General features: G+C 42.6%; 2 protein-coding genes across 4 annotated transcripts in view; one reads left to right on the forward strand and one right to left on the reverse strand.

Moving 5' to 3' along the window:
- The first annotated feature begins 17 nt into the window (after window positions 1-17).
- Window positions 18-15,346, forward strand: JKAMP (JNK1/MAPK8 associated membrane protein). Of its 3 annotated transcripts, none has more exons than XM_037139890.2 (7): window positions 18-122; window positions 2,097-2,188; window positions 2,753-2,907; window positions 6,642-6,848; window positions 10,654-10,835; window positions 12,803-12,879; window positions 14,647-15,346. In XM_037139890.2, the coding sequence occupies exons 1-7, from the start codon at window positions 119-121 to the stop codon at window positions 14,863-14,865; spliced, it is 936 nt and encodes a 311-aa protein (XP_036995785.1). In that variant the 5' UTR covers window positions 18-118; the 3' UTR covers window positions 14,866-15,346. The 3 variants fall into 3 exon arrangements, with proteins under 3 accessions (XP_036995785.1, XP_036995790.1, XP_036995795.1); XM_037139895.2 differs by having other exon boundaries at window positions 2,115-2,188; XM_037139900.2 differs by lacking the exon at window positions 12,803-12,879 and having other exon boundaries at window positions 14,647-14,736.
- Window positions 15,347-16,250: 904 nt separating this feature from the next.
- The window catches only part of CCDC175 (coiled-coil domain containing 175), a 54,354-nt gene continuing 43,860 nt past the window's right edge, over window positions 16,251-26,744 (reverse strand). Inside the window, exons 17-20 of the mRNA XM_053673357.1 lie at window positions 26,367-26,469; window positions 25,151-25,194; window positions 23,794-23,944; window positions 16,251-16,447 (exon numbers count right to left, since the gene is read on the reverse strand). Of these exons, the coding sequence (XP_053529332.1) occupies window positions 16,368-16,447; window positions 23,794-23,944; window positions 25,151-25,194; window positions 26,367-26,469 (378 nt within the window). The 3' untranslated portion in view covers window positions 16,251-16,367. The remainder of the gene's footprint in view (window positions 16,448-23,793; window positions 23,945-25,150; window positions 25,195-26,366; window positions 26,470-26,744) is intronic.

A 26,744-nucleotide genomic window follows, 5' to 3' on the forward strand; every position in this document is an offset into this window, starting at 1 on the left:
GCGGTTGCCCGGGTTACCAGGAGACGGAACCCCGGAGGCGTCCGTGTCCCGGAAGTCTGGGCCGTGCTGCTGGGCCGGCTAATCCTGGGACTTCTCCGGGATAATTTAGAAGCGGCCAATGGGTAAGTGGTGTTTGAGGTCCTGGGAAACGTTTGTCATTGTCCCTGGTGTTTCCCTAGGCCGCTGACTCTGGGCTCAGCCCCCGTGGGCGGCCCCCAGGTAGCGGCTCATTCTAGGTTCTTGCTCCCACCGGACCTGGGGCTGGGCCCTAGACTCTTGCGGGGCTCGAGGGTGGAGTGAGACGGGGTGGGGAAGTGTCGGCTCCAGACCTGCTGTAGAGGAGAAGCCGAGCGCGTGTGGAGAGGGGGATAGGCTAGGCTTTTGCTGCTCTGTTCAGAAGGCCACTTCAGTTTCTGTGTCAGTCCCTCTGTTTAACATTCCTGAGAATTGACTTCAAAATCTACACGCAGGCTTTAGTCTGGGCAGAAAAACAGTAAAGGAAGCAGAAGCGAATGGCCATATCCCTATGGTCTCTTGCTTCAGCATTTAACCTCAGCTAACAGGGCTTAACAAAGATTGGGAGGGGGGGTGTCAAACTTTCAGCTCTCGTTTACCGAAGGAAATGCAAGGGAAAATGAACGGACATTGGGAGTCAGGCTTTTGTTTGGCTGCTGATAAGCTGTTGTTGGTTTTCAGGACTTGGGGCTTGAAAAACTTGACATTACTTACATTTATTAAGCATCTCCTAGATGCACTGCCTGGGTAGAAGAAACTTCCGATTCTTTAACGTCTGTCTTCTCAAAAAATCTGAAACACTTCATTTCCATGTATTACTTTAGAACATTGTGATTACAATTGATTTAAAAATAAGGGCCAAATAAGGTAAAGAAGCCCATGGGGTTTTTTTAATTTCAGAAATTTGATAAATGTGAAAATATTACACTTGAGGCATTTTTGTCAGTGCTAGGTCTTTTCTTTCTTTTCCCCCTTGTAGCACAAGGAGAAAAAAAAAATCAAAAGTCTACTTGAATTTGAAAGGAGAAAGGGTATTGTGGATCAGGCCATTTCTAGGCTGTGAATTCATGAAGAATTTGGGAAATGATTGCTCAAGAATAATTGTAGAAATGTATAGTTTTCGTATTAAATTACATTTGACCTCAGTTTTGGGTTTCTTCCGCACTAGGCTGTAGGTTCCTTGAAGGCAGGGGATCTGTGATGTTCCTCTGCGGATCTTTAGTTGCCCCTAACCAGTGGAATCTGGCACTTAACCCATGGATATTGAATGACTGGATCAGTGAATGAAGGGAAACATGCCACTGATGAGAAATCCTCCCTCAATAACTTCTACCTGTTGGTGAGGTCAGAGACAATCTGTAAATCCTGAGCGGTTTGTTTTGTAAAAGAAGAGCTGCTTTCTATTTTCCCCAAGCCTGGAGAGAGGTAGGGGGTTCCCAAATATTGGTCAGAGGCCCAGTGACAGCTTGCTGAAATTTTCACTTGTCCCCAACAAAAATGACAAGAATCAGGACAATGTAATAAGTTTATTATAAAGGTGAATTATTGACTCTACGGGCCTGCCCTATATTCTGAAATTACGTCCTTTCCGCTTTTCTGGTAGTAAAATGTGTTCTATGATGAAAGAGGGTGATAATCGGTGTTGCGTGCGTGTGCACAAGCCAATGGGTTCACTGACCTGCCTGAGCAAAATGAAAAGCAGTGATTCCCCCCCCAGTCCTCTTATTATGGACAGTGTGAATCCAGTAGTCCAGACTGTCTGATTAAGGGGCGGGGCTGGATGGAGCCATAGGAGGCAGGCCAGGCTAGGCCTTGAGGTCCAGGGATACATCCTGATTTGCTGGTAGAGGACTGAGGACATTAATGATAAGAAACTGTATTAACATCAGAGTTCCAGTATAACTTTCTGCAGCGCCCCAGTGTAAAGGAGAAATTTAATTTTTAAATGCATTAAGACTTTTTGTCATACATATGATTTTTTTAAACTGAAAGTGTGTTGATATTTCTGCCAAGTGCTTCAAGTTGCACTATTTTTTATAATCACAAGAGATGTTATTGTACTGGCATTTGTTTTTAAAAAGCTGTCGATATTCAACCAGCATGCCTTGGACTTTACTGTGGGAAGACCCTGTTATTTAAAAATGGCTCGACAGAAATATATGGAGAATGTGGGGTAAGTCTTCACGTTTGTATGCTCTTTGCTTTTGAAATATTTTCACACATGGAATATCTTTTTTCTTCAGTCTACTCATTAATTTATAAAGATATGTAGGCATAATAAAATATTTGTCTTTGTATTGATTGACTGATGTATACTACATCCTTTTGACAATCACAGTTACTGTGTTTTTTAAAACATTTTATAATTTTGTAGTAATTTTTAATTTTTATTAATGATATAGTACAGTGACTTGGACATCCAAGTAAGTTCACTTTACAGTTCCAGAATACTTGTTTGCAGTTATTTTTATACACTATTAATAACTAGGTTCTTCATTTACTACTACTCAGCTAATTTAGTAACTTAGTGAAAGGACCCCTTTAAGAGCATTATGCAGATATAGGCAAATACACTGTAGATTTCTTTTTATTTTACTTATGCTTTCTCTTTGTTGATTTCTGAAAGATGCACATGGAAACATGTTTAAACATGTTTAAATGGGATATCTTATAGAGAGATTTTGGGGGGTATTAATGTTCTCCAGTATTAGCTGTGCACACTTTTTATACCTTGTAGGTGTGTCCAAGAGGACAGAGAACAAATGCACAGAAGTATTGTCAGCCGTGCACAGAGTCTCCAGAGCTTTACGACTGGCTCTATCTTGGATTCATGGCCATGCTTCCTCTGGTTTTACATTGGTTCTTCATTGAATGGTACTCAGGGAAAAAGAGGTTAGCACTTTCTGTGAATGTATCTGGATGGACTGATGTTGGAATAATTATCACTTAAAAGACCTTATCAAGTAATTACACTACTTCTCATTTTAATTATTTTTTTAAATTTATTTTGTTTTACAGAGAGGGGAAGAGAGGGAGGGAAACATCAATATGTGAAAGATACATAGGTCAATTGCCTGTCTCATGCCCTCAGCTGGGAGCCTGGCCCCCAACCCAGCATATGCCCACTGGGAATCAGACCAGCGACCTTTCACTTCCCAGGCCAGCACGCAACCTACTGAGCCACACCAGACAGGGCTGTGGTTTTAAAAGTGGTAAACCTGCTTTTGCTTTATCTTCTGGTTACTTTTCATTATAGCAAGAAAACTTAATGATAGGGCATTAATTATTCAGTAATTAATAATTATTTACTCCTTCAGTAGTTATTACGGGAAGTATCTGATGTCTATTTTACTTTAAATGAGCTTGAAGAAATTTTTTTAAAAGTATTCGATATTTTTTTAAAGATTTTTTTTTTAAATTATAAATTATGATATTTGCAGCCCTGGCTAAGTAGCTCACTTGGTGGAAGTGTCATCCCATGTACCAAAAGAATGCAGGTTCGATTCTCGGTCAGGGCACTCATTAGGTTGTGTTTCAGTCCCCTGTCGGGGTGCCTGCAGGCGGGGGATGCTCAAGGCTCCTCTTGCACACAGGTGTTTCTTTCTCTCTCTAAAACCAATAACTATACCAGGGTGTGGGGTAAAAAATTAGAATCTTTATTGCCTTTTTACAAAGAATGGCTTTTGTTTTCAAACTTTATTGTTCTAGAACAAATACTTTATAATTTAATTTGCTACTAGTTATCTTCTCAAATGTAGTTAAAATGATATAGCTGTGACCTAATTATGAAAACTTACACTAGCACATTAACTCCATAAGCATTTATGAAGCACTGTGTTCTGTGTTTAGAAGATCAAAGGAGGTGGTACCCAAATAACTGACATGGTTGATAGCCATAATCATGTAGCAGAGACGAATATATATAAATGAAATGTAATATAAATCGGTCTTGAAAGTATATAAACAAAAAGTGTATGGAAGCATTGTAAACAAAACGCTCTGGAATCATAAAGAGTAGAAGAGATAAATTGTGCCCACTAGGATCTGAAAGACAAGACGAGAAAGAACATTTTAGGCAGAGGAAACAGCTTGAACAATGGCACAGAGGTATAAACTGTGTGCCCTGTTACAGGGGGATTGGAAGGAGTCCCTCTGGTCGAAGTGTGGACTGCAAGTGAAAGAGGTAGTGAAAAGGAGAGTGGGAAGGGTAGACCGGGCCAGAATGTGAAGTTTTCTTTTTATCTTTTAATTGTGTCCTTTATTTTTTATTATTATTCTATTACAGTTGTCCCAATTTTTCTCCCTTTGCCCTCCTGCGCTCAGCCCACCCTCGGCTCCCGCAGTCAATCCCTACACCATTGTCCATGTCCATGGGTCATTCATACATGTTTTTTGACTAGTCCCTTCCCCTTCTTTCCACTATTACTCTCCTCCTTCCTTTTCTCTGGTCACTGTCTGTCTGTTCCATGTTTCTATGTCTCTGGTTCTGTTTTGCTTGTTATTTTGTTCATTAGATTGCTCTAATAGGTGAAATCATATTGTATTTGTCTTTCACCAACTGGCTAATATCACTTAGCATAGTGTTCTCCAGTTCCATCCATGCTGTTGCAAAAGGTAGAAAAGTTCCTTCTTTCTTTTGCTGCATGGTATTCCATTGTGTAGATGAACCACAGTGTTTTGATCCACTGTCTACTGATGGACACTTTAGTTGTGAAGGTTCTTGATGAGGATGGGAACTTTATTCGGATGGGAATGAGGAGTCACATTCCGCCCTATTATATTTTAGCCGCACCGGCATTAGTTCCTCTGACTTCTCGGCATCTTTCCTGTTGTGTGTCCTTTCCCTTTCCCCAGGCTCGCTCTTCTGCCTGGAATACTTTCTTGTCCCTTTCACTGCAACTTTTTGCCTCTCTGCCTTTTTTCCTTCAGGTTTCAGTTTAAGTTACACCTATTTGGAGAAGCCTTCCCAAGCCAGTGTAAAGTAGATGTACTCTTTTTTCTTTTTTAATAGCACTCTTCATTTTCTTGTTTGTTTTGTATTTAGCACTCAACACAATTTATAGTTAGTTATGTTTGTTTTCTCAATTAATGTTCTGCCCACCCTTGACTCTAAGCTGCAAGAGGGCAGTGACCATCCCTGTTGTTCTCCACGGAATCTCCGAGACCAGCACAATGGCTGGCATGTTGGAGATGCTTGCTTAGTATTTACCGAGTGAATGGTTTATCAGCAAAGGTTTACTTTTGGAAGACATCTGCGGAGGGTGGATGAGAAATCAGAGGGCTATCGGAGAAACACTGATGGCCAGATTCCAGTCCCGGGAATGGAAATGGAAGGGATGGCCAGTTGAAATAGGATCAGCACTTCTCTGCGTTCTACTTAATAAATCCATGGTGATGTCTATGTTGGAAGAAATGTTTTTTCCCCCAGAAGAATCTATAAATTAATTTTTAAAAAGAAGCTCTCATCCTTTTAATTTTTGTTATGAGTAATGAGAGATTATGATGAGAAAGATGTGAATATGTTAAAGCTAATATAGAATAAATGCTCAGTTAATTGTTGAGACTTCTCAGGTCTAAGTAGAGAAGAGGTGGTGGGGGTAAGAGGGTACCTTCCAAATGCATTACAACCAAAACATCAAGTATGTTTCGAGGGATAATTTGGAGCAGATAGAGCTTTCTTTTCCCCTCCCTCCCCTCCCCTCCCTCCCCTCCCCTCCCCTCCCCTCCCCCCCCCCCCCCCCTCCCTCCCCCTTTCTTTTCTTCCCCCTTTCCTCTTACAGATTCCAGAGAGGGGAAGAGAAGGAGAGAGGCAGAGAAACATTGATTGGTTGCCTCTCGCATACACCCTAAGTGGGGACCAAACCCGCAGCTGAGGCTTGTGCCCTGACCAGAATTGAACCCAAAATGTCTTGGTTTGTAGGATGACACCCAACCAACTGAGCTACGTTGGTCGGGGTGAGGGTAAAGCTTTGTTTCGTAGGTGGAACAGAGGAGTGGTCAGCATTTAGGCAGGACCAGTGGGTTTAAGAGGGAGTGGGTTCACTGTGCTTACCCTACCTAGTAAGTTGGTAACAAGGAACACAAAGGCCTTCTTTTTCATTTTCCTCAGACGTCAGACTTCTAATATAGGAAGTAGGGGCTTGGCTGTCTGAGGCTAACCCCTTTGTCATTGTCACCTCTTTAATTCCATAATTCCACCTACCCCCATGAAATTTATGTTTATCTGTTTATGTAGTAAATGTACATAGGCCATTTATGTGTCAAAAGTGTAAGAGTATTTTATCCTCAGTTTCAGGAGTTAACAGTGAAAATTTCTTTTTAGAAAACATATCTTGAGTCCTGGCTGGTGTGGCTCATTGGATTGAGTGCCAGCCTGTGAACCAAAGGGTCACTGGTTTGATTCTCAGTCAGGGCACATGCCTGGGCTGTGGGCCAGGTCCCCAGTAGGGGGTGTGCAGGAGGCAACCACACATTGATGATTCTCTCCCTCTCCTCCCTCCCTTCCTCTCTCTAAAATAGATAAATAAAATCTTTAAAAAAAAACATGCCTTGAATCATATCCAGGTTTTATAAAAAGCTCTTTGGCACTAATAATTATTTGGTAATTGTGCTTCTTTTTTTGTTAGCTCCAGTGCTCTTTTCCAGCACATCACAGCATTATTTGAATGCAGTGCGGCAGCTATTATCACCTTGCTTGTGAGCGATCCAGTCGGTGTTCTTTATATCCGCTCATGTCGAGTATTGATGCTTTCTGATTGGTACACAATGCTTTACAACCCCAGTCCAGATTACGTGACCACAGTGCACTGTACTCATGAAGCTGTCTACCCGCTGTAAGTATTTATCTAAACTATGGATCTGTTTTTGAAAGATGATAATTACAGATTCCATTTATTTCAACAGGTTGAGCATTGTAAAATGGCATCTAGGCACAGGGGGAAATACACAGAAATGATTTTCTTAAGGGAACATCATCTCATAGGAGAAAATAGAAATACATCTTAGTGTAATAGAAGTGAAAGTATTTTTGTATTGGTGTTGAAGTGTGTGTAGACACTTACAAAATAAGCCATACATGTTTCTTAAAAAGGGATTTGTAAGGAAAATCTTTTTGATATGCAGCAGAGAAGTAATATCTGACACACAGGAAGAAGTATGGGCTTTGGAGCGAAAAACAAGCCTGAGTTTGAATCCTAGGTCTGCCAGTAGTTGTGGCAGCTTGAGCCTGTTCAGAGCCTCTTGTAGCTCAGTCTCCCCGTTCATAGGATGGGAGTGATTATCCCTTACAAGGTGGGGATGAGGGTTAAATAAATCCATACACGTCAGGTGCAGTGCAGCGCCTTACATGTAGGAAGCACTGAGCAGTAGCTGATATAATGTTTGAGTTAATGTTCTTTCTTTTTTGTTTTTCTTTTTTGTTTTCAAATGCAATTTTGAATGTTTTATTGCAAAAGTATCAAATTCATAACATTCTGTATAATACCATCCCAGACTACTTCATTTTTAAAAGTTCTGTAAATTGTTGGTGTTCATTTGATGTGTTTTCGAGAAAGTTCTTAATGGTACGAAGTGCCAAAACACACATATACATATGTAAAAAGGTAGTTTTCAAAAAATGAGATCCAGTTATCGAGATGCAAAAATCTTTTACATCTGCCCAGCTTTAGCCCTGCAAATTATTTATTCCATGTATATACTCTCTCTCTTTCCACATATATGGCTGAAATATATATATACACATATATATAATACTCACATATTTATATATACATACACATATATTTTTTCATATATAAGAAAACATTTCATATATGTATAAAATAATACATACATACATATATATATGACTGATAGAGTCTTTTGTTGATTTTTATAGAGCTGTACCCTCAGCTTCAATCAATGAAGTAATAGCTACATAGTATTCAGCATGAATGTACTATAAAATTTAACCAGTTTTCTGTTGTTGAATATTTATTTTCTTCCTGAGTTTTCTTTATTATTAATCCCAAAAAACCTTATTCATAAAGTTTTTTTGTGTATCCCTTTATATTTCCCTTTGATAAATTTCTATAAGTAAAGTTGCTGAATGGAAGGATACAAACATTTTAGGATTTGGGATGCGCATTTTCAGACTGCCTCCTGGAGAGGAAACAGCATGCACTTCTCACTAAAGTGTGAGAGTCCTCCTGGCCAGCCTAGCGCAAATATGAATATTTGACGGGTAGAATTAATATACTTTCTAAACCTGCTTTTCTCTCTCTTTTTTGTAAATATATTTTATTGATTATGCCATTACAGTTGTTCTATTCCCCCCCTTCATTCCCCTCCACCCTGCACACCCCTCCCTCCTTTAGTTTATGACCATGTGTCTCAAGTTCTTTAGATTCTATATTTCCCCTACTATTCTTACCCTCCCCCCTATTTTCTATCTACTGTCTATGCTACTTATTTTCTGTACCTTCTCCCCCCTTCTCCTCCTCCCACTCCCCTGTTGCTAACCCTCCTTGAGATCTTCATTTCTATGGTTCGCTCCTGATCTAGCTGTCCTCTTAGTTTGCTTTTGTTTTAGGTGTGGTTATTAATAACTGTGAGTTTGCTGTCCTTTCACTGTTCATATATTTTTAAAATAATTTTATTTACTTATCTTTAGAAAGGAAGGGAAGGAGAGAGGGAGAGAAATATCAGTGTATGGTTGCTTCTCATGCATCCCCTGCTGGGAACTGGCCTGCAATCCAGGCATGTGCCCTGGACTGGGAATTGAACTGAGATCTTTTGGTTCGCAGGCCCATGCTCAATCCACTGAGCTACACCAGCCAGGGCTTCACTGTTCATCTTTTTTATCTTCTTTTTCTTAGATAAGTTCCTTTAACATTTCATATAATAATGGTTTGGTGATGATAAACTCCTTTAACTTGACCTTACCTGAGAAGCACTTTATCTGCCCTTCCATTCTAAATGAAAGCTTTGCTGAATAGAGCAATCTTTTTTTTTTTTTTTAAATATTTTATTTATTTATCTTTAGAGGGGAAGGGAAGGAGAGAGGGAGAGAACCATCAATGTACGGTTGCCTTTCGTGCATCCCCTCCTGGGAACTGGCCTGCAACCTAGGTATGTGCCCTGACTGGGTATCGAACCGCGATTGCCTGGTTCACAGGCCCGTGCTCAATCCACTGAGCTACACCAGCCTGGGCTGGATAGAGCAATCTTGCATGTAGGTCTTTGGATTTCATGACTTGGAATACTTCTTTCCAGCCCCTTCTTGCCTGGAAGGTCTCTTTTGAGAAATCAGCTGACAGTCTGATGGGAACTCTTTTGTAGGTGACTGTCCCCTTATGTCTTGCTGCTTCTAGAATTCTCTGCTTCATTTTAATTTTGGCTAATGTAATTATGATGTGCCTTGGTGTGTTCCTCGTTGGGTCCACCTTCTTTGGGACTGTCTGAGCTTCCTGTACTTCCTGAAAGTCTATTTCCTTTGCCAGATTGGGGAAGTTCTTTTTCATTAAGTTTTCCACTTGTTGCTCTTCTTCTCCTTCTGGTACCGTATAATTTGGATGTTGGAATGTTTAAAGATACCCTGGAGGTTCCTAAGCCTCTTCTCATTTTTTTTGAATTCTTGTTTCTTCATTCTTTTCTGGTTGGATGTTTCTTTCTTCCTTCTGGTCCACTCCTTTGATTTGAGTCCCAGTTTCCTTCCCATCATTGTTGGTTCCCTGTGCATTTTCCTTCATTTCACTTAGTATAGCCTTCATTTTTCCATCTAATTTGCAAGCAAATTCAACCAATTCTGTGAGCATCCTGATTACCAGTGTTTTGAACTGTGCATCTGATAGGTTGGCTCTTTGTCACTTAGTTACATTTTTTTTGGAGTTTCAATCTGTTCTTACACTTGGGCCATTTTTATGTCTTGGCACAGCTGTTACATATGAGGGGCAGAACCTTAGGTGTTCACCAGGGTGGGGCAACCCATGTAGCTGCATTGCAAAGCTGAATGTGGGGGAGGGGTCCTAGAGGGAACAATGGCACTTGCTCTACTCTCTGCCAAATTTCAGTCATTTCCCCTGCTTCCCACAAGTAAAGTGGGCCCTTCTGGTGCTGATCTCAGGGTGGGTGGGCTTGTGTACGTTCTAGGACTCTGTGGGTCTCTCCAAGGAACTCTCCTGTGAGGCTGGTATTTTCTTCCACTGCTGCCTCAACCCACACAGGTGTTTTCAGTCAGAGGTTTGAGGTTTTATTCCCCCGCACCGGAGCCCTGGGTTGCTCTGTCTGTCTTGCTCCCCACTGTTCCTCCTGCACGTGAATGTGGGATTGCCAGCTCCACCAGCTGAGCCTCACGGGTTGGCCAGCCACCACCTCGCCTCAAGTCCTCTCTGCCCCGGCTGCCGGTCTCCACCCTTCCCACTGGTCTGGGTGGATGTTTCTTCTTTATCTCCTTGGTTGTCAGACTTCCCTACAGTTCGATTTTTCTCTCAGTTCTGGTGGTTTTTAAATTATTGTTGTCCTTCTTTTGGTTGTGCGAGGAGGCAGTGTGTCTACCTATGCGTCCGTCTCAGCCAGAAGTCTACTTTTTTAACCTTTTATAGGATCAATAATAAACTATTTTAGAACATATTTTTGATAATATAATTTCTTATTTTACAGCTATACCATTGTATTTATCTATTATGCCTTCTGCTTGGTACTGATGATGCTGCTCCGACCTCTTCTGGTAAAGAAGATTGCCTGTGGGTTAGGGAAGTCCGATCGATTTAAAAGTATTTACGCAGCACTGTACTTCTTCCCAATTTTAACTGTGCTTCAGGCAGTCGGCGGAGGCCTGTTATGTAAGTTTCTTGGGAAAATGGCTCATGTAGTTATTATTATATGTGACAAACTATTTTCACTGAGTATAATTTGTGCACTTTTTCTTTAAAATGGAATTTTTTTTATTCTGGAAGATAAACCATAGTATGCATTTTTGCAGAAATATAATAAGCCTTATTTTTTTAAATGATGGGTTTTTTGGAATGAAATAAAAATGCTCAAGAAATCAGTGGCAGCTAATCAAAACTGATTTCTATTTAGACAGTGCTTTGTATTCGAAGCTTATAACCTAAACAGGAAGATTTTTAAAACCCAAAAATGTCCTCAGGTGAAGATAACCTAGAGCAACACTAGGTTGAACTAGATTTGGCCTTAGATTTGGCCCTCAGTTCATTTTTAAAACCTAAAAATGTCCTCAGGTGTTGTCTTTGGTCACTCTCGCTGTGTACATGTCGGCTTCTGAACTAGGGGTAGGAAAAGTTTTTTCCTCTGTTAGAGGTTTTTTCATGGATTTCACAATTGAACAGGAGAGTAATAAGAGTAAGTATAAATTAGAAAACAAAAACTGGTTTTTGCAAATAATATGGAAGTTACTCTTGGTAATGTATCCTATTTATCATTGTTAGGTCTTAGATTTCTAAGTTTCTTTATGGAAGCCTTTTCAATACAGCGAAAGAAGCTTCAGTATAGTTTTTTTATATTTTATTATTATTTTTTATCTTCACCTGAGGACATGCTTATTGATGTTCCAGAGAGTGGGAGGGAGGGAGAGAGCAAGGCAGAGAAACATCAGTTAGTTACCTCTTGCAGGCACCCACCCCCCCCAGGGACATACCCACAGCCGAGGCACATGCTCTGACCAGGGCTGGAACCCGAGATCCTTTGGTTTATTAGACAGTGCTCCATCCAACTGAGCCAAACCAGCCAGGGCAATTCTTTATTTTAATATAACCATTCATGCATTTATCCAGCACACAGTTAGACTAAACTGTCATGCAAAAGAAGAAAAAGAAAAAGGTGGCGTTAAAGGGCTCACATACTGAGAAAGCTGCAGCAGCTGAGAGGACGCGGTACGACATTGAACATTGTTGCAGGGATGTTAGGTACCATCTTTGATGTGGGGCCTACCAGGGTACAGAGGGCAAGTCATGTAGCTTAGTGATGAATTTGGTTCAAGATTAGGGTGGTGCTCTGAGGGTAAGGCCAAGGGAAATTGCAGACTAGTCAGGGCTGTGTTGCCTCATACTCTGGTTTACAGACATATCGTTTTCAGCTGGACTGCATGATATTTGAAAATCTGTGGTTCCTTCTAGCTCCTGCCGTTCTCTGTCTCCTTAGATTTGGCCCACAGGTCAGCTACTAACCTGGCTGGCTGGCCTCTGCAGGCTTCTGAGGTTGCTATTCTTGCTCTAGGGATAGAGACCTACTCTGAAAAGGATTTTAGGCAGAAGAGAGACATGTCTAGGTTTGCATTCTACAGAGAGAACTTGGGGGCAGCGTGGAAGATGGATGGCAGGGGAACAGAACCTGGGGGATCAGTTAAGAGGTTATGACCCAAGTCTGTCTGACCTAAAGCAGAAAGACAGTAGGAGTGAAAATCTCCTTTGAAGACAGAGTTGACTGAACTAGGTGGCATTGCATTCGGGGGTTGAGGGAATGGGAGGAGAACACGATAAAGTAGCTTTTGGACTTGGTAGCTGGTTAATGGAAAATGGAAAGCTAGAAGCAAATAGGTTGGTGAGACGTGACATCAGTTTTGGCTGTGCACGGACTGGGCAACAGAGTACATGTTATTCACACCTGTCTGGTGTCAGGGCTGGAACGGTTTAGAAATTGTCAGCTTCCAGATCCCTGTGTCCTGGGCATGGGTCTCTCACAGGACTGGCTGAAAAATTTTCCAGTTATGGGGACAATTGTACTGTTTGAATTTTTGTTTATCCAGAAAATTTACTTAATTTTTAACAGAATGCCAATGTTTGTTTTCCAGACTACGCCTTCCCGTACATTATACTAGTGTTGTCTTTGGTCACTCTCGCTGTGTACATGTCGGCTTCTGAAATAGAGGTAGGAAAAGTTTTTTCCTCTGTTAGAGGTTTTTTCATGGATTTCACAATTGAACAGGAGAGTAATACATATGATATGACAGCGCAGTGGATTGTCTCAGTGACCCCTGGCTACTTGAGACACTAAATAGCTTTGAGCTCACTGGTTATGTTTATGAAAGGTCGTCTGTATGCCTGGGCATTAGTGAAGTAGTCAGGCTCAGCTGTCTAGCCTGTTGGGGGAAAAATCGTTTCAATTATTTGCCCATAGAACATACTTAATAACGAAATGTTGAAGCTTCCTAACATCATTCTGAGGGAAACATGAAAGTGCTTTACTGTACATAGCACTAATTTTATACTATTTATGATGGCAGCACTGTCATCAGCAATTATATTATTCATTCTTCACCCTTCTATGTTGTGTCCCCAATTTTATTTTTTTGATTTTGGATGTTTATTTTTGTCCTCTAATATCTATAATATTTTAGTGATTTGCAAATAACATTAATAGTAACATTAATTCTGATACTGTTTCTGGTCTGAGGTACCCGTGTTGTGTCTATAACTTTTTATTATTTCAGTGGAAGGTGTTAGTAAGGCCCTTTATTTTAAGGCTAAATTCTAAAGGAACAAAAGTGTCAAATGCCTTAGTACTTTAACTGCCCACTGCACTGGGTAAGAGAACGTGCTTTCTCATAATTCTTAACTTAGAAAGGCTCTAACTTAAGAAAGTAAGTTGTAAAATATTTTGGAATGATTGCTGTTGATGCTTCTCTTTCTGTTACATCAGTGAGAAAGTGAGCGGAGTGACTTTTAGACAGCGTAATACCGTAGAGGAGCTAGACGGAGTATCTTGATGGTGATTATTCACATGCTCCCATTTGTATACTGTCCTCATTTCTCCTGTGATCTTTGATCAGTAATGCAGTATGTATAAGTAAGAAAGATAAGCGAGTTAGTTTTGGCACTTTTTTCAACTCTGGAGAAATATTTGATGGGGAGATGATTATTTGAATAAAATGAAGTTTTTGCATTTTTGTTTGTTATCCATAGCTACTGTGGGTAGTAGTTATGTCAGCCTGACACCTGTTTGTCTCTCTGCTCCTGGGAATCTCTCTTGTGTAAAATGTCTATGTACTTCAGTGAGCACTCTACCCATGAATCAGAAGTAGAGACCTGCACCAGGAAAAGAAAGTCTAGCTGTATAGCTGAGTTGATGAGCCCTTTAGTAAGAGAAAGTCATGTAATATTGCAAATTACACTTCAGAATGTTTATTAGCACATGTAGCTATTACTTTTGTGATAATTTGGTCCTTCCAATTTAGGCATATTATAGAGCTGTATTCGAGATTGAAAGGAAGTCAGAGTAGTCACATGTCATTTCTGCCGCCTTCTAATTGTGTGGGAACGCTGGAATTGGTGTGTGCACCTCCTATCTCACCTATAGACTCGCTGCAGTGGCTCAGGGCAGGAAGAAGGCACATCATGGGGAGTTCCCCCTCTGGTTCACTCTTTCCAAAGAAGCCGTAGAGTTCCCAGCGCCCGGTGGTGCTGTACACTAGAGCTTAGAGACATTCCTGGTGCTGCCTCTGCCTGCCCGTGGGACCACCACTCCTCCCCTGTGAAGTGCGGTGGCTAGTGTGCGTGCTCTCTCAGGGCCCTTTTAGCTCCGGTGGTCGGTGATTGAGGTTTGATTTTTAAATACATTTAATTAAAATATAATGAGTGATCTAGCTGATTCAGTCCAATAACGTTTCTCTCTTCTTTCTTTTATAAAATTATATAGAACTGCTATGATCTCCTGGTCAGGAAGAAAAGACTCATCGTTCTCTTCAGCCACTGGTTACTTCATGCTTATGGAATAATCTCCATTTCCAGAGTGGACAGACTCGAACAGGACTTACCCCTTTTGGCTTTGGTGCCCACACCAGCCCTTTTTTACTTGTTCACTGCAAAATTTACTGAACCTTCACGGATACTCTCAGAAGGAGCCAATGGACACTGAATATAAAATGCCAAAAAAAACCTAACAAGTATTCTTAATAAAAAAGTACAGAAATAAAAAATACGTATTAGTATTCTTCTGCCATACATGGGAATAAGACTGTCAGTATATCTTAATGTTTTTGGTGGTTTTGTTTGGTTATGGTTGGACTCGGACACGACAGAACGTGCTGTTACTCAGTGAAGCACACCGGACACTCACTACACACTGTTCTGTGACAGGAGGAGCCTTTCGGAAGCACTGGCCTCGCACCGATTTAGTTACTGTTCAGAGTAAAGTCATGTTCCGCGTGCCTACCGGTGTGCTGTTTCTGGTTTTAAGGAAAACTTGAATGAGTGTAATCTGAAACCCTTAGTTTCGCCCCGATTGTGCTTGCCTGTTGTGTTTCAGCTGGTTTCCCAAACGTAGCGAATTATAAAGACACACACACCCCTGTGGGGTCTGGTAGTAACATGGAAATAAAGTGTGTTGTTCTTACCTATTTATTTTGACCAACATAGTATTTTGATGTATTACAAAAATAGACCACAATTTCTATAACAGGTTTTCTGTTTACAGGTAGTTTGCTTGAAGTTATCTTCGGGTTATTCCTGTTTGTGTAAAGAAAAACACTCATGAAAAAACTACAAAAAGCCTCAAATATTTTGACATTTGTATTTGTCACAATAATCGTGGAAATTCAGAATACTAGGTAGTGAGATGAATGTCTTTTTCCCAAATGAATAAACACATGTACTCACATTCTCCTTTCCTCTTACAACTCATTTTTTTTTTTGCAGAACATCATTACTTAAAAAAAATTACTATTCAATTACAGTCGTCCCCACTTTTCACCCATTACTCTCACCTACCCACCCCCTCCCATATTTAATCCTCCCTCCACCCCGCCCCCATTGTCTTTGTCCAGAAGTCCTTGATACAGGTTCTTTGACTTGACCCTTCCCCCTTTTTCCTCCATTATACCCCTCAACCCTTCCCCCTCCCTTCTGGTCACTGTTCTTTATTTCCATGTCTCTGGTTCTATTTTGCTTGCTTGTTTTGTTGATTAGGTCCCACCTATAGATGAGACAGCTCATTTTTTAAGGATGCATATGCATGCCATATTTTTGGATTCTGAAGCACTGTGTTTTCCCTACACTGTAGATATCTCTGAATCTTAACAACTGATGGCTTCTTAGATTTAACAAAATACAGAAAATATACAGGGTATAAACTTTTCCTGTGGTGGTTGTTGATAGGTATGCTGCTCATCAGTTTTTATGGTTATAACCGTGGAAGCAAAAATAAGATTTTTAGTGCTTAACCTGATAGTCTGACCATGTTTATTCTTTTGTATTATTTGGGAGGTTATTTACTTATTCTACTATTGGTTGGGGTTACACAAGTTTGTTCAGTTTCAAACTTTAAGACTTCTGTTGACAGGTGCAAATTGTGAAAAAAAAGTACACTCACTTTTTCTGTAGTTTATGCCTTTTGAATTCACAGCAGTTGTATCCTTGAAGTTATTTTGTTAATGTGTTTTTTTGCAGTATTTCGGCAAACGGGAAACAGGCTTTTTTGATACGTCTTTCTTTGTTCTTTACTGTAGGAATAAAAATAAAATATAAAACTTCCATATGTATCTCAGGCAGGTTTGGGTGGTTATTAGTGTCCATTAAAATTCTAAGTCCCACAAAGGATCCCTGAATTGGTGTTGGGCAGTTGGAAAGGGGAGGCCTGGTGGGTTATGTGTCCGATTCTCAGGACTACTTCTGCCCCACAATATTTGGGGCCCCTTTAAGTCATGTCCTATTCTAGGAGAAAAACGTGTATGCAAAAGGAGAAATCATACAAGTAATTATGATTACAAGTTCTCACATGCAAAGAATTTCAGGAATACTTAATATATATGTTATTAATTTGCATTTTTAAGAACAAGATGAACAATTCACAGCAACTGTGGTTGCTAATGTTATTTAATAACTTGTTAAAATACAGTTATTAAAAATAAAAATTACCCTTGCCCCAGCTCAACTTTGTTTTGGCGTAGTTCCTTGGATATTACAATCCTCACGGCTACAATAATTACTTCCAAAAGTTACTCCGCTAACCAGTGCTGGATAGGTCATTTAAAAGTCAAAATATTTTCCTGATTAATTTGGGCCAGTTGACCAATTTCAGTTACATTGTTACATTTTTGTGTAAAACCACTAGTTTGCAAGACTTGACAGTGCATTGGCGCCAGCTGGAGAGATTTCTAAAAACCAGCCTGGGTCCCTCCCCCAGCAATTCCTGTGGAGCTGTGCGGGCGCAGCAAGGGGTTTCTAAAGCCTCTCGGTGATTCTAATATCCAACGCTCTTCCTAGTTACGATCTTAATTTCCCCAAGAGACCTTTTCACAATTTCTGGGAAAGTCACTTTTTAAATTATTTCTTACTGAAATTTTGATTCTGCTGGATTATAACTTCTTTTCCAGAATTAAATGATCAAAATACAGGTAATTGTGTAGCCTTTTTCCATTACAATAATAAACACATTTATATGAATTGATACTTCTTTTGAAATATCTCTTGGCCTGAAAAGTCTTTAGAGCAGATAGCAAGATATTTGGTTAATGCACAAATTGTTTATCTTCAACCTTAATTATAGTACATGTATATATTGTATAATATAATTCAAGGGCTTTTGGAGTTTTAAAAGAAATTTCTTTCGTATTACTTCTGGCCAAGATGGAGGCATAGGTAGATACACTGTGCCTCCTCACACAACCAAAATAAGGACAAAAACAATTTAAGAACAAAAAACAACCAGTACTGACAGAAAATCGAACTGTATGGAAGTCCAACAACCAAGGAGTTAAAGTAGACACATTGGTCCAGACCAGTAGGAGGGGCAGTGTGGGGCAGGCAGAGAGGGGTTGAAGCAAAGTGGCTGCGGAACCCAGGGAGGCGGGGGGTTGTGGAGAGGCTCAGTGTGCAAGGCAGCTGGTGGACCGGCAGATCCCGCATTTGTGCGCAGATAAACCAGGAGAAATGGGAGCAAGACAGACTGTGCAACCCAGGGTCCCAGTACAGGGAAATAAAGCCTCAAAACACCAACTGAAAACACCTGTGGGGGTTGAGGTGCCGGGAGAGACTCCCAGTCTCACAGGAGAGTTTGTTGGAGAGACCCACAGGGTCCTAGAATGCATACAAGCCCACCCACCTGGGAATCAGCACCAGGAGGGCCCAATTTGCTTGTGGGAAGCAAGGGAAGTGACTGAAATCTGGCAGAAAGCAGAGCAAGCACCATTGTTCCCTCTTGGACCCCTCCCCCATATTCAGCTTTACCATACAGCTACATGGGTTGCCCCACCCTGGTGAACACCTAAGGCTTGCCCCTCACTACGTAACAGATGCTGTCAAGATTTTTTTTTAAAAAAAGGCCCAAATGAAAGAGCAGATTGAAGCACCAGAAAAAATGCAACTAAGTGACAGACAGCCAACCTATCACATGCACAGTTCAAAATGTTACAGAACAGACGTCCAAGGGTGGGGGGGCAATATTTGGCCCACCCAGGGATGCCAAAAACTGTTACAGAATAACAGAGGCCCCTCCCAAGGACAGTATACTAATACCATCCGGACCACCTACTGGGCTCGTCTGTCTGCCGCCAATTGGAAAGACATCGCTCAATGCCAGAGATTTGTGGAAAGGAAAGGAAAGGTTTATTCAAAGCTGTAGAGACTTAAAGCAGTGACCTGATGTCCCCATAAAAATATCAAAGTCCTTTTGGATACCCACAGATGCCCACAGAGCTTCCTTCTCCCCCTGCCCTAGTTCAGGGTACCGTATCTCAGGAAAAGGAGCACACGTCTGTGCTTCAGGTTGCTGGCACCATCAGCTGTGTCACCATCTAGGTAGGATCTCTAATTAATCCAAAGCCATGTGGCACCTTCTCACAACCTACTGGCAAAGAGTTCTTTCACCCTTCTTCCAGGCAAAATCTCTCCTGCTTCCAGGGCCACGTGGGCAAAGAGAGCATCCCAAAGCTGTGTGGGCCTCTTCTACCAAAGCTGCAGGGGTCGCAATCAGGCCAAAACCACATGGTACTCTTCTCCACCAGAGCTGCAGAGAGGCTGGGGTCGCCACTCTGCCAAAGCCGAGTGGCAGTTCTCTGCTAAAGCCACATGGCGATCCTCTCTCACATGGCTGTGGGAGTCCCCATTCTGGCCGAAAGTGCACGATTCTTTCCCAATGGCCCGTGTCTGCGCTTAAATCCCCGTGCCAGTCCTCCTTTGCAGCCCCATTTCTGATTCCTCCCACAATCGGCTACACCTGCCAGCACTCCTATTTATTCCAAGTTTACTGGGCTGCCATTGTAAGTCTTGGCAGGTGTGGCCCCATGTTGTGAACCCAATCAACTCCAAGCTCTCACACAGGTGGTGTAACTCAGGGGCCCTACCCCCCGTTACATCTTGGGTGAAGGTCACTTCTATTCCCCTAGCTCAGAGCATGGCCACAGATATTTAACATATCTATGCAGCCAGTTAAAGATTATAGATATGTTAAATGACCATGCCAGAGGTTAGCTGTGAAACCGTTGCTATGCAAAACAGCTCTCAATGGCCCTGCTTCATTTGTCCCTTCCCCCAACTGACACCTGTGGGGAGGTGGGTAAGGGGTGAGGACATCTTATTTGCCTCTCTAATATTTCTTGGACACCCTGAGTTCTGGATCCCATTCAAATCCCTTTTTGGGGCCCCCCTCTTGGCTGTGCCCTGTTACAAAAACACTGGTAATCAGGATGCTCACAGAATTGGTTGAATTTGGTCACAAATTAGATGAAAAAAATGAAGGCTATATAAGTGAAATAAAGGAAAATGTATAGGAAACCAATAGTGACAGGAAGGAAACTGGGACTCAAATCAACAGTATGGACCAGAAGGAAGAAAGAAACATGCAACCAGAAAAGAATGAAGAAACAAGAATTCAAAAAAATGAGGAGAGGCTTAGGAACCTCCAGGACATCTTTAAATGTTCCAACACCCAAATTATAGGGGTGATTCAGAGAAGGAGAAGAGGAAAAGCAGCAAATTGAAAACTTATTTGAACAAATAATAAAGGAGAACTTCCCCAATCTGGCAAAAAAAAAAATAAAAAAAGGCTTCCAGGAAGTCCAGGAAGCTCAGAGAGTCCCAAAGAAGTTGGACCCAAGAAGGAACACACCAAGGCACATCATCATTACATTAGCCAAGATTAAAATGAAGAAGAGAATCCTAGAAGCAGCAAGAGAAAAGGAGGCAGTTACCTACAAAGGAGTTCCCATCAGACTGTCCATTGATTTCTCAAAAGAGACCTTCCAGGCAAAAAGGGGCTGGAAAGAAGTATTCCAAGTCATGAAATCCAAAGACCTACAACCAAGATTGATCTACCCAGCAAAGCTTTCATTTAGAGTGGAAGGGCAGATAAAGTGCTTCTCAGATAAGATCAAGTTCAAGAAGTTCATCACCACCAAACCCTTATTATATGAAATGTTAAAGGGACTTATCTAAGAAAAAGAAGATAAAAAAGATGAACAGTGAAAGGACAGCAAACTCAGAGTTATTAACAACCACAGCTAAAACAAAAACAAAAGCAAACTAAGCAAACAACTAGAACAGGAACAGAATCACAGAAATAGAGATCACATGGAGGGTTAGCAACAGGGGAGTGGGAGGAGGAGAGAGGGGGAAAAGGTACAGAGAATAAGTCGCATAGATGGTAGGTAGAGAATAGATAGGGGGAGGGTAAGAATAGTATAGGAAATGTAGAAGTCAAAGAATTTATGAGTATGACCCATGAACTAAAGGGGAGGAACGTGGGTGGGAGGGGGTGTGCAGGGTGGAGGGGAGTGAAGGGGGGAACAGAACAACCGTAATGGCATAATCAATAAAATATATTCTTAAAAAAAAGAAACTTCTTTAATATTTTCAAAAACTGAGTAGCTGTACTCAGCTACTGTTTGGTTTAGGTAAACACTAAGAACTAACTTGTTTACCTTTTGTTTATAAGGAAGAATATTAAGGCAAAAAGGGAGGATCTTAGTTTCAGGATGAAGTGTATCACACTTCACCTCTGACAAGCTAGTCCCTGACGCCGCCGGCCACGTGGCGCCCCCAGCCGACTCACATCCAGCCAGGCTGCTGCGGTTCTTGGCGGGGTTCTGCTGGCTGCTCCTTTGGGAAGACACCCCTGCGTCCTCCCAACACCCAAAAGACTTAGATGTCCCTCTTTACCCTCCTCCCCGACAGCCACTCATTAAGTCCACTGGATTCTAATCACCTTTTGTCTCATTCTCACAGCATGTGTACTCTGAAGTTCAGAGACTGGGTGTCATTTAACTTTAAGGGCAGCATTTGCTCTAGTGTCAGACTCAAAGGTGCTCAATATGTTAATGAAACGAATGTAGTGTTTCTGAAGAGGAGGGTTAGGACCTGCAGGGCTGCAGTAACATCGTGTGTCCAGAAGAGGGCAGGGCAGAGCTGAAAAATCAAGGGCTTCTCTAAATGTCCTGTGAGAAGCCTTTCAACAAGGACCTTCAAAGCTAGATTACAGGTGGCTCAGAGATGGCCAAGTAATTCGAGGAGTCAAGGTTGACCTTTATTACCTCAGGAGGGTGATGGATTCCAGGGATCCGATGGGTGCCTAATAAAGGCTTGATGTTGTATTACTGCTGTTATCATTTATAGTTTCCAACCAGGGAAACAGAGTGGAGGTTGAATAATAACACGTGAGCAGCAAAGCTGAGATTGGAGCCCACCTGGGGCCACTGCCCCAGGAGCAGAAATCAGTAGCGTTAGGGGAGCAGAAATCTTCCTGCAGCTCCCAGGGCCCACCTCCAGTTCTTCAGAGACCTCTCCGGATTCCTCAGCTAGGCCAAGGCTCCCTGGTAGGGTCTCCAGTTCTTAGGCCCCGCCTTCAGCACGCCTGTGACGCTGACACTTTGCACACATTTGTGTAACACCTGATTCTCCCACGTTGCCAGGGTGGGCCAACGACGACGCCCGAGGGGCAACTCTGCTATCAGGGCAGGGTGCAGTGGTTGCTATGGAGACCGCTAGGGGCTACTAGAGCAGGAGAGACCTGCTGGCGCTCTGAAGTTTGCCAGCCTCTGACCCCCGCTGTGACTTCCATTTGAGCAGGGACGAGGTCAGTCTCCATTCTTTACTGCAACCCCACCACCTAATATAATATTTGTCACAGAAAAGACACTCAATAAACAGTTGTCGAATGCAGTTTGGAGTTAATAGGGAAACATGGATGGAACCTAAAAATGGGGCCAGTGAGAGAAAGGTAGATATGCCCGCTAATGGGCCAGATGGCACCGGATTTTCTGCTCCCAGTCAGCCCGCCGCCAGCTCCCGCAGGCGGACAGCCCCATCCGTGCACCGGAAGCCTTCCCTTCCGGTTTCCTGACCAAGCTGTCCCCCTCCTCTGCCTGCCTTTGCACCTCTGCCCAGGGCAGGTGGTGGTGACCCTGACCGCCTTGCCACCCCAAGCCCAGTGCCTCTGCTCGCTCTCACTGGGTGGCCATCCTCGTTCCACACTGCAGTTCTCCATTTTCCACAGGTTATCAAGAAGACAGTCCTCAAAATATGTGAAAAAGGGAATATGATAGCAGTTGTTCAGTGGCTTCTTCAGACTGTCTGCTTCGACCGTCTGTCCCGACTCTTCAATAGAGTCTAAGTTTGCTCCGACGCATCGATGCCATCAGACTTCAGACGAAAATGGAAGGTTTGCTCATGTGATAATAGTGCAATTGACAGGTAGAGATGATTTAGCTCCTAAAATTCTGCCTCATCTGCAGTCGCTGGGGATGGCCTTGCCTTGCAAAGGAAATACGAACGGAAGCAAGGCCCACCGGGGCCGCGACGCACCCGCAGGCAGTGAGTGCCACCAGGCACTGGCAGAAACAGCCGAACAGCGCTTTGGCCGACGAGAAGGAGAGTGCCCACAAAGGTCTTCATCGGCTCCGAAGTATTATTTCTTCTGTCAGCAATACCCTCAGATCATTGCTGGTTTTAGCCAAATATTGATGTGTTTCTAATTCTATTGCTTTTTCTCACTTTACTTTTATTATATTCCATTTTACTTTCTCCAACCCATCTAATGGGACACTCTTCAATATTAAACCTCAACAACCTCTAATAAACCCATACACTAGCTGAATGTCATTTTTTCGTTTCACAACTCCCCTCCCCCGCACTCTGTGTTCCTGCCTCCCCCCCCGCCCCCCCAGCCGTCTCTGCCTCCACCATCTCCTGCGATGGAGGGGCTCCGCCCCGGGTCCTCCAGGCTGTGCCTGTGCAAGGGCTCCCCTCCGTGTCTCCCTGCAGCCCTACTCTGGACAGAGCTCTACCGGGACGTGAGAGTAGGAGTGAAGGATGACGTTGCTATTGCTCTAGAGAGACCTGGCTGGGGCGCAGGAGGCGCCCAATCCTGTTGTATGGGGTGGATGAACATCTCAGAAGCCCCGGGGTGGGGTGGAGCAACACCGGATTTTTAGAGAAGGCAATAGTTGCAGTTTTCAACGCTTAACCCAGAAAGAAAAGGTAAAATGATGCTCAGTATGAAGATGAGGGAATGTGTAAAAGAGTTTCAAAAGATTGCTTAGGAAAATATTTTTTAAAAGGGTTTTAAAAAACGAGAAACAAGTGGAGATTCAGTCACTTAGTGAACGCTCTTGGGCGGAGGGGAGACACATCAGGCCCTGTCGCGGAGGCGCGGTCGAGCCCACGCGCGGGCGCCAGGGAGCACTTGCGTGTCTGTGGCAGGACTAAGGGCGGATTACCGGGGATGACCAAGTTCCTCAGTAGGCACTCTTATTTGCCGGGTTGTTGGTGGTGGTGGGGGCGGGGGTGATGTCACCAGCTACAGGAAAAGAACAGGGAGTTCTTTCTTACCCGAAGCTCTTCAGATGCTACTTACCAGGAATCTCCGCCGTGGCTAGATGACGCAACTCCTCCAGGTTCCCTTGTAACCAAACACTGATGCGCTCAATCTTTTCGTCTCTTTCGTGCAGTTTGTCTATCAGACATTTTATTTCTTGCAAGGTCTCGACGCCATCGCGTACAAATCCCTTTAAAGAAAAAATTTGGGGGTGTGTAAAATATACATTGAAGTAAAATAAAAAACATTCTGTGTAGTGAATGTGTATACACAGTAAATTCGTGAATTTTTATAACAGAGCTCAGAAAAATGGATTAGTAAATGAGATTTAATAAATGGCTCACTGAACTCAAAATTATTTCTCAATGATTAATTTTTTACTGAGCTATATTGACATGTCGTATTACATGGATTTCAAGTGTACAACATAATAATTTGATATTTGTGTATGCTGTGAAATGACAACAGTGATAAATCTAGTTAACATCACCACCACGTAGTTACAGAGTTTTTTCCTGTGATGGGGACGTTTGAGATCTGCTGTCAATAACTTACAAACATGTGCACTGCGTTATTATGAACTAAAGGCCTCATGCTGTACCTCATGTCCCCATGATTTACAAAGTTCGTATCCTTTGACCCGCCACCCTTTTCTCTCTTGCATCTCCACCCCGCGCCCATCACCCCAAGTCGCCGTTTGCATCTGTGAGTGAAGGCAAATCTTTAACTGCTCCCCTCACGGCAGCACGGCCCTGAAGAGGGATTTAGCATGACCTGAAGTCTAAGAGAAAGGACTTTGGAGATCAGGCTGGAGATATCTGAGTTTTAAATCCTGTAAGTTCACCAACTGGTTGGTTGGTCTTGGGCGAGTTACTCCAACTCTCTGAGTCTCAGTAGCTTCATCTGGAAAGGCATCACTAACATTTCCCTTATCCTGAGTTTTGAGGGTTAAATAAGCATCATATTAAATGTTCGATGATCAGGAAATGGCAGAGCCGGGACTGAAACGGCAGCCGCCCGCCTCTGAAGGGGGCGGCTCAGGCGAGGGCATGTTGCTTGGCTGGTGAAACTCAGGATGGATGGAGAACAGAACTGGTGACTTTGTCCTAAAACAACACGTTCACATTGAGCTACCAAAACAAAACAGAATGAAACAAAGGCACGCCCACTTTCATTGAAGTGGTTTAGTGGGAAGACAGTTCCCCAAAGGATGGAGATTTCATAGTGACATTCGGCATAAGCGACACATTTTAGGATCAGACAGTACGCTAGCTCTGTGACTCCCGAGTCACCCTGACCTCCGACTTTAGGGATGCCCGTGCACACACATGCACACACTTGTTAGGTAGGTAAATACTCTTAGAAATATGATACGGAGATAACCCAGAAAACTCACCTTGACAGTAATCTGGAATTCAGCCCACAAATCCAAATATCGTGCTAAAATAAGGATTTTCAAAATGGTAAGGTTATTGAAACAATTTGAACATTTTAATAAAAGCAATGCTGGTTGTTTTTCAAACATTGTTTTTATGTAAAACTTTCTAGTTCCAAAATGACAGAAGAACTGGATTGGACTTGCCCTCCCACTGCAAACAAGCAGAATATGGGGCAGCACCAGACACGTGGGTGAGGGGTCTCCCTGAGATCTCAGGCCCCAGCTGAGGCCACGTGGAGCAGAGCCCGGACGTCTCCACCCAGCCCTGACCAAACTGGCAATTTGTGAGCAAAGCCAATGATTTGTAGTGTTTTTTATGCCACAATAGATCACTGGTTCAAGACATTTCAGGGAAGATGAAAGATAAGTGGCGAAAAGCTCATGAAAAGATGCTTGATAGCCTCGGTCATCGGGAAAATGCAAATTACAATCACAACGAAATATCATAGCATACCTATTAAAAATGGCTAAAATGTTAACTGTTTTAAGTGTTAAGTGTGGGTGAGGATGTGGAGTATCCCGTAGCTGGTGGGATGAGAAATTTGTAGAACCACTTTGGCAAACTGTTTGGCAGTTCCTTATGAAGTTAAACATACATTAACCATATAATCCAGCAATTCCACTTTTTGGTATCTACCCAAAAGAAATAAAAACAAATATTTGCAAAAGCACTTGTAATCACACAGTGACCCCAGACTGGAAATAATCCAAATGCCCTTCAGCTGGCGAGTAGACGAACTCGGTAGGGCACATCCGTGCAGCAGGGACAGCTGCAGGAAGGAGCAAAGGAGGACACGGGCAACAACACCGGTGGCTGCGTTGGAGTTGGCCGAGTGAAAGAAGCCGGGCCCAAAGTGCGCGCACTCCATCGTCCCATTCACAGGGACAACCCGTCCTCAGGGACAGAGAGCAGCGCGGTGGTTTCCCAGGACTGGAGGAAGAGTGGGACATCACCCCAAAGAGACACAAGGGGCATTTTCCAGGGACGAAAGTGTTCCCTGCCTTGTTTGTGGTGGTGGTGGTTATGGTGGAATGCACATTTATCAAACTTATTGCACTTAAGATGGGTGCATTTTCTTGTAGGCGAATCAGTAAAATTTGATTTAAAATTGACTTAAACACAAGAAAAACTTTACTTTTTAAGTGTAAAGATCACCCATGACACCTTACTTACTGTGATGAGCTATCAGGTGCCAAGACATGTCACTTGAGACGTGCAAGAGGGCTTCTTCTCCCTGAGCGTACTGCTGTATCTTATTCTTCAGGCGTGCAATGTGCTGGAAATCAAAGGCATGGCGTTGCTTTAAGCAGTTTAGTTACTGCAGATTAGTTGTCCATGCAGCCAACCAGCAAACCACTACTGATTCCTCCTCCGAGCCACCAACGGCTCCAGGTGCAAGGGTGACAGTGCTGCACAGAGCCCTCGTCAAGCCAGCATTCTAGTGAGGGAGACAGACGGTTCTACTTCCTAGAAGCATTTCAGTGCCCAAATGAACACAGCATCTGAATGTAATTTTACATAAGAAAAAAATTGAAAGGTAGTCTGTGTAAC

This window comes from Artibeus jamaicensis, unplaced genomic scaffold (genome assembly GCF_021234435.1).
Source record: "Artibeus jamaicensis isolate MK-2021 breed Jamaican fruit bat unplaced genomic scaffold, CSHL_Jam_final contig_851, whole genome shotgun sequence".
Lineage (NCBI taxonomy): Eukaryota > Metazoa > Chordata > Mammalia > Chiroptera > Phyllostomidae > Artibeus > Artibeus jamaicensis.

Excerpts from the sequence above, each read along its gene's own strand:
- JKAMP (XM_037139890.2), top strand. Across the intron at positions 2,189-2,752 it reads AAATATATGGAGAATGTGGG|GTGTGTCCAAGAGGACAGAG; the intron begins GTAAGTCTTCAC and ends TATACCTTGTAG. Across the intron at positions 6,849-10,653 it reads CATGAAGCTGTCTACCCGCT|CTATACCATTGTATTTATCT; the intron begins GTAAGTATTTAT and ends CTTATTTTACAG.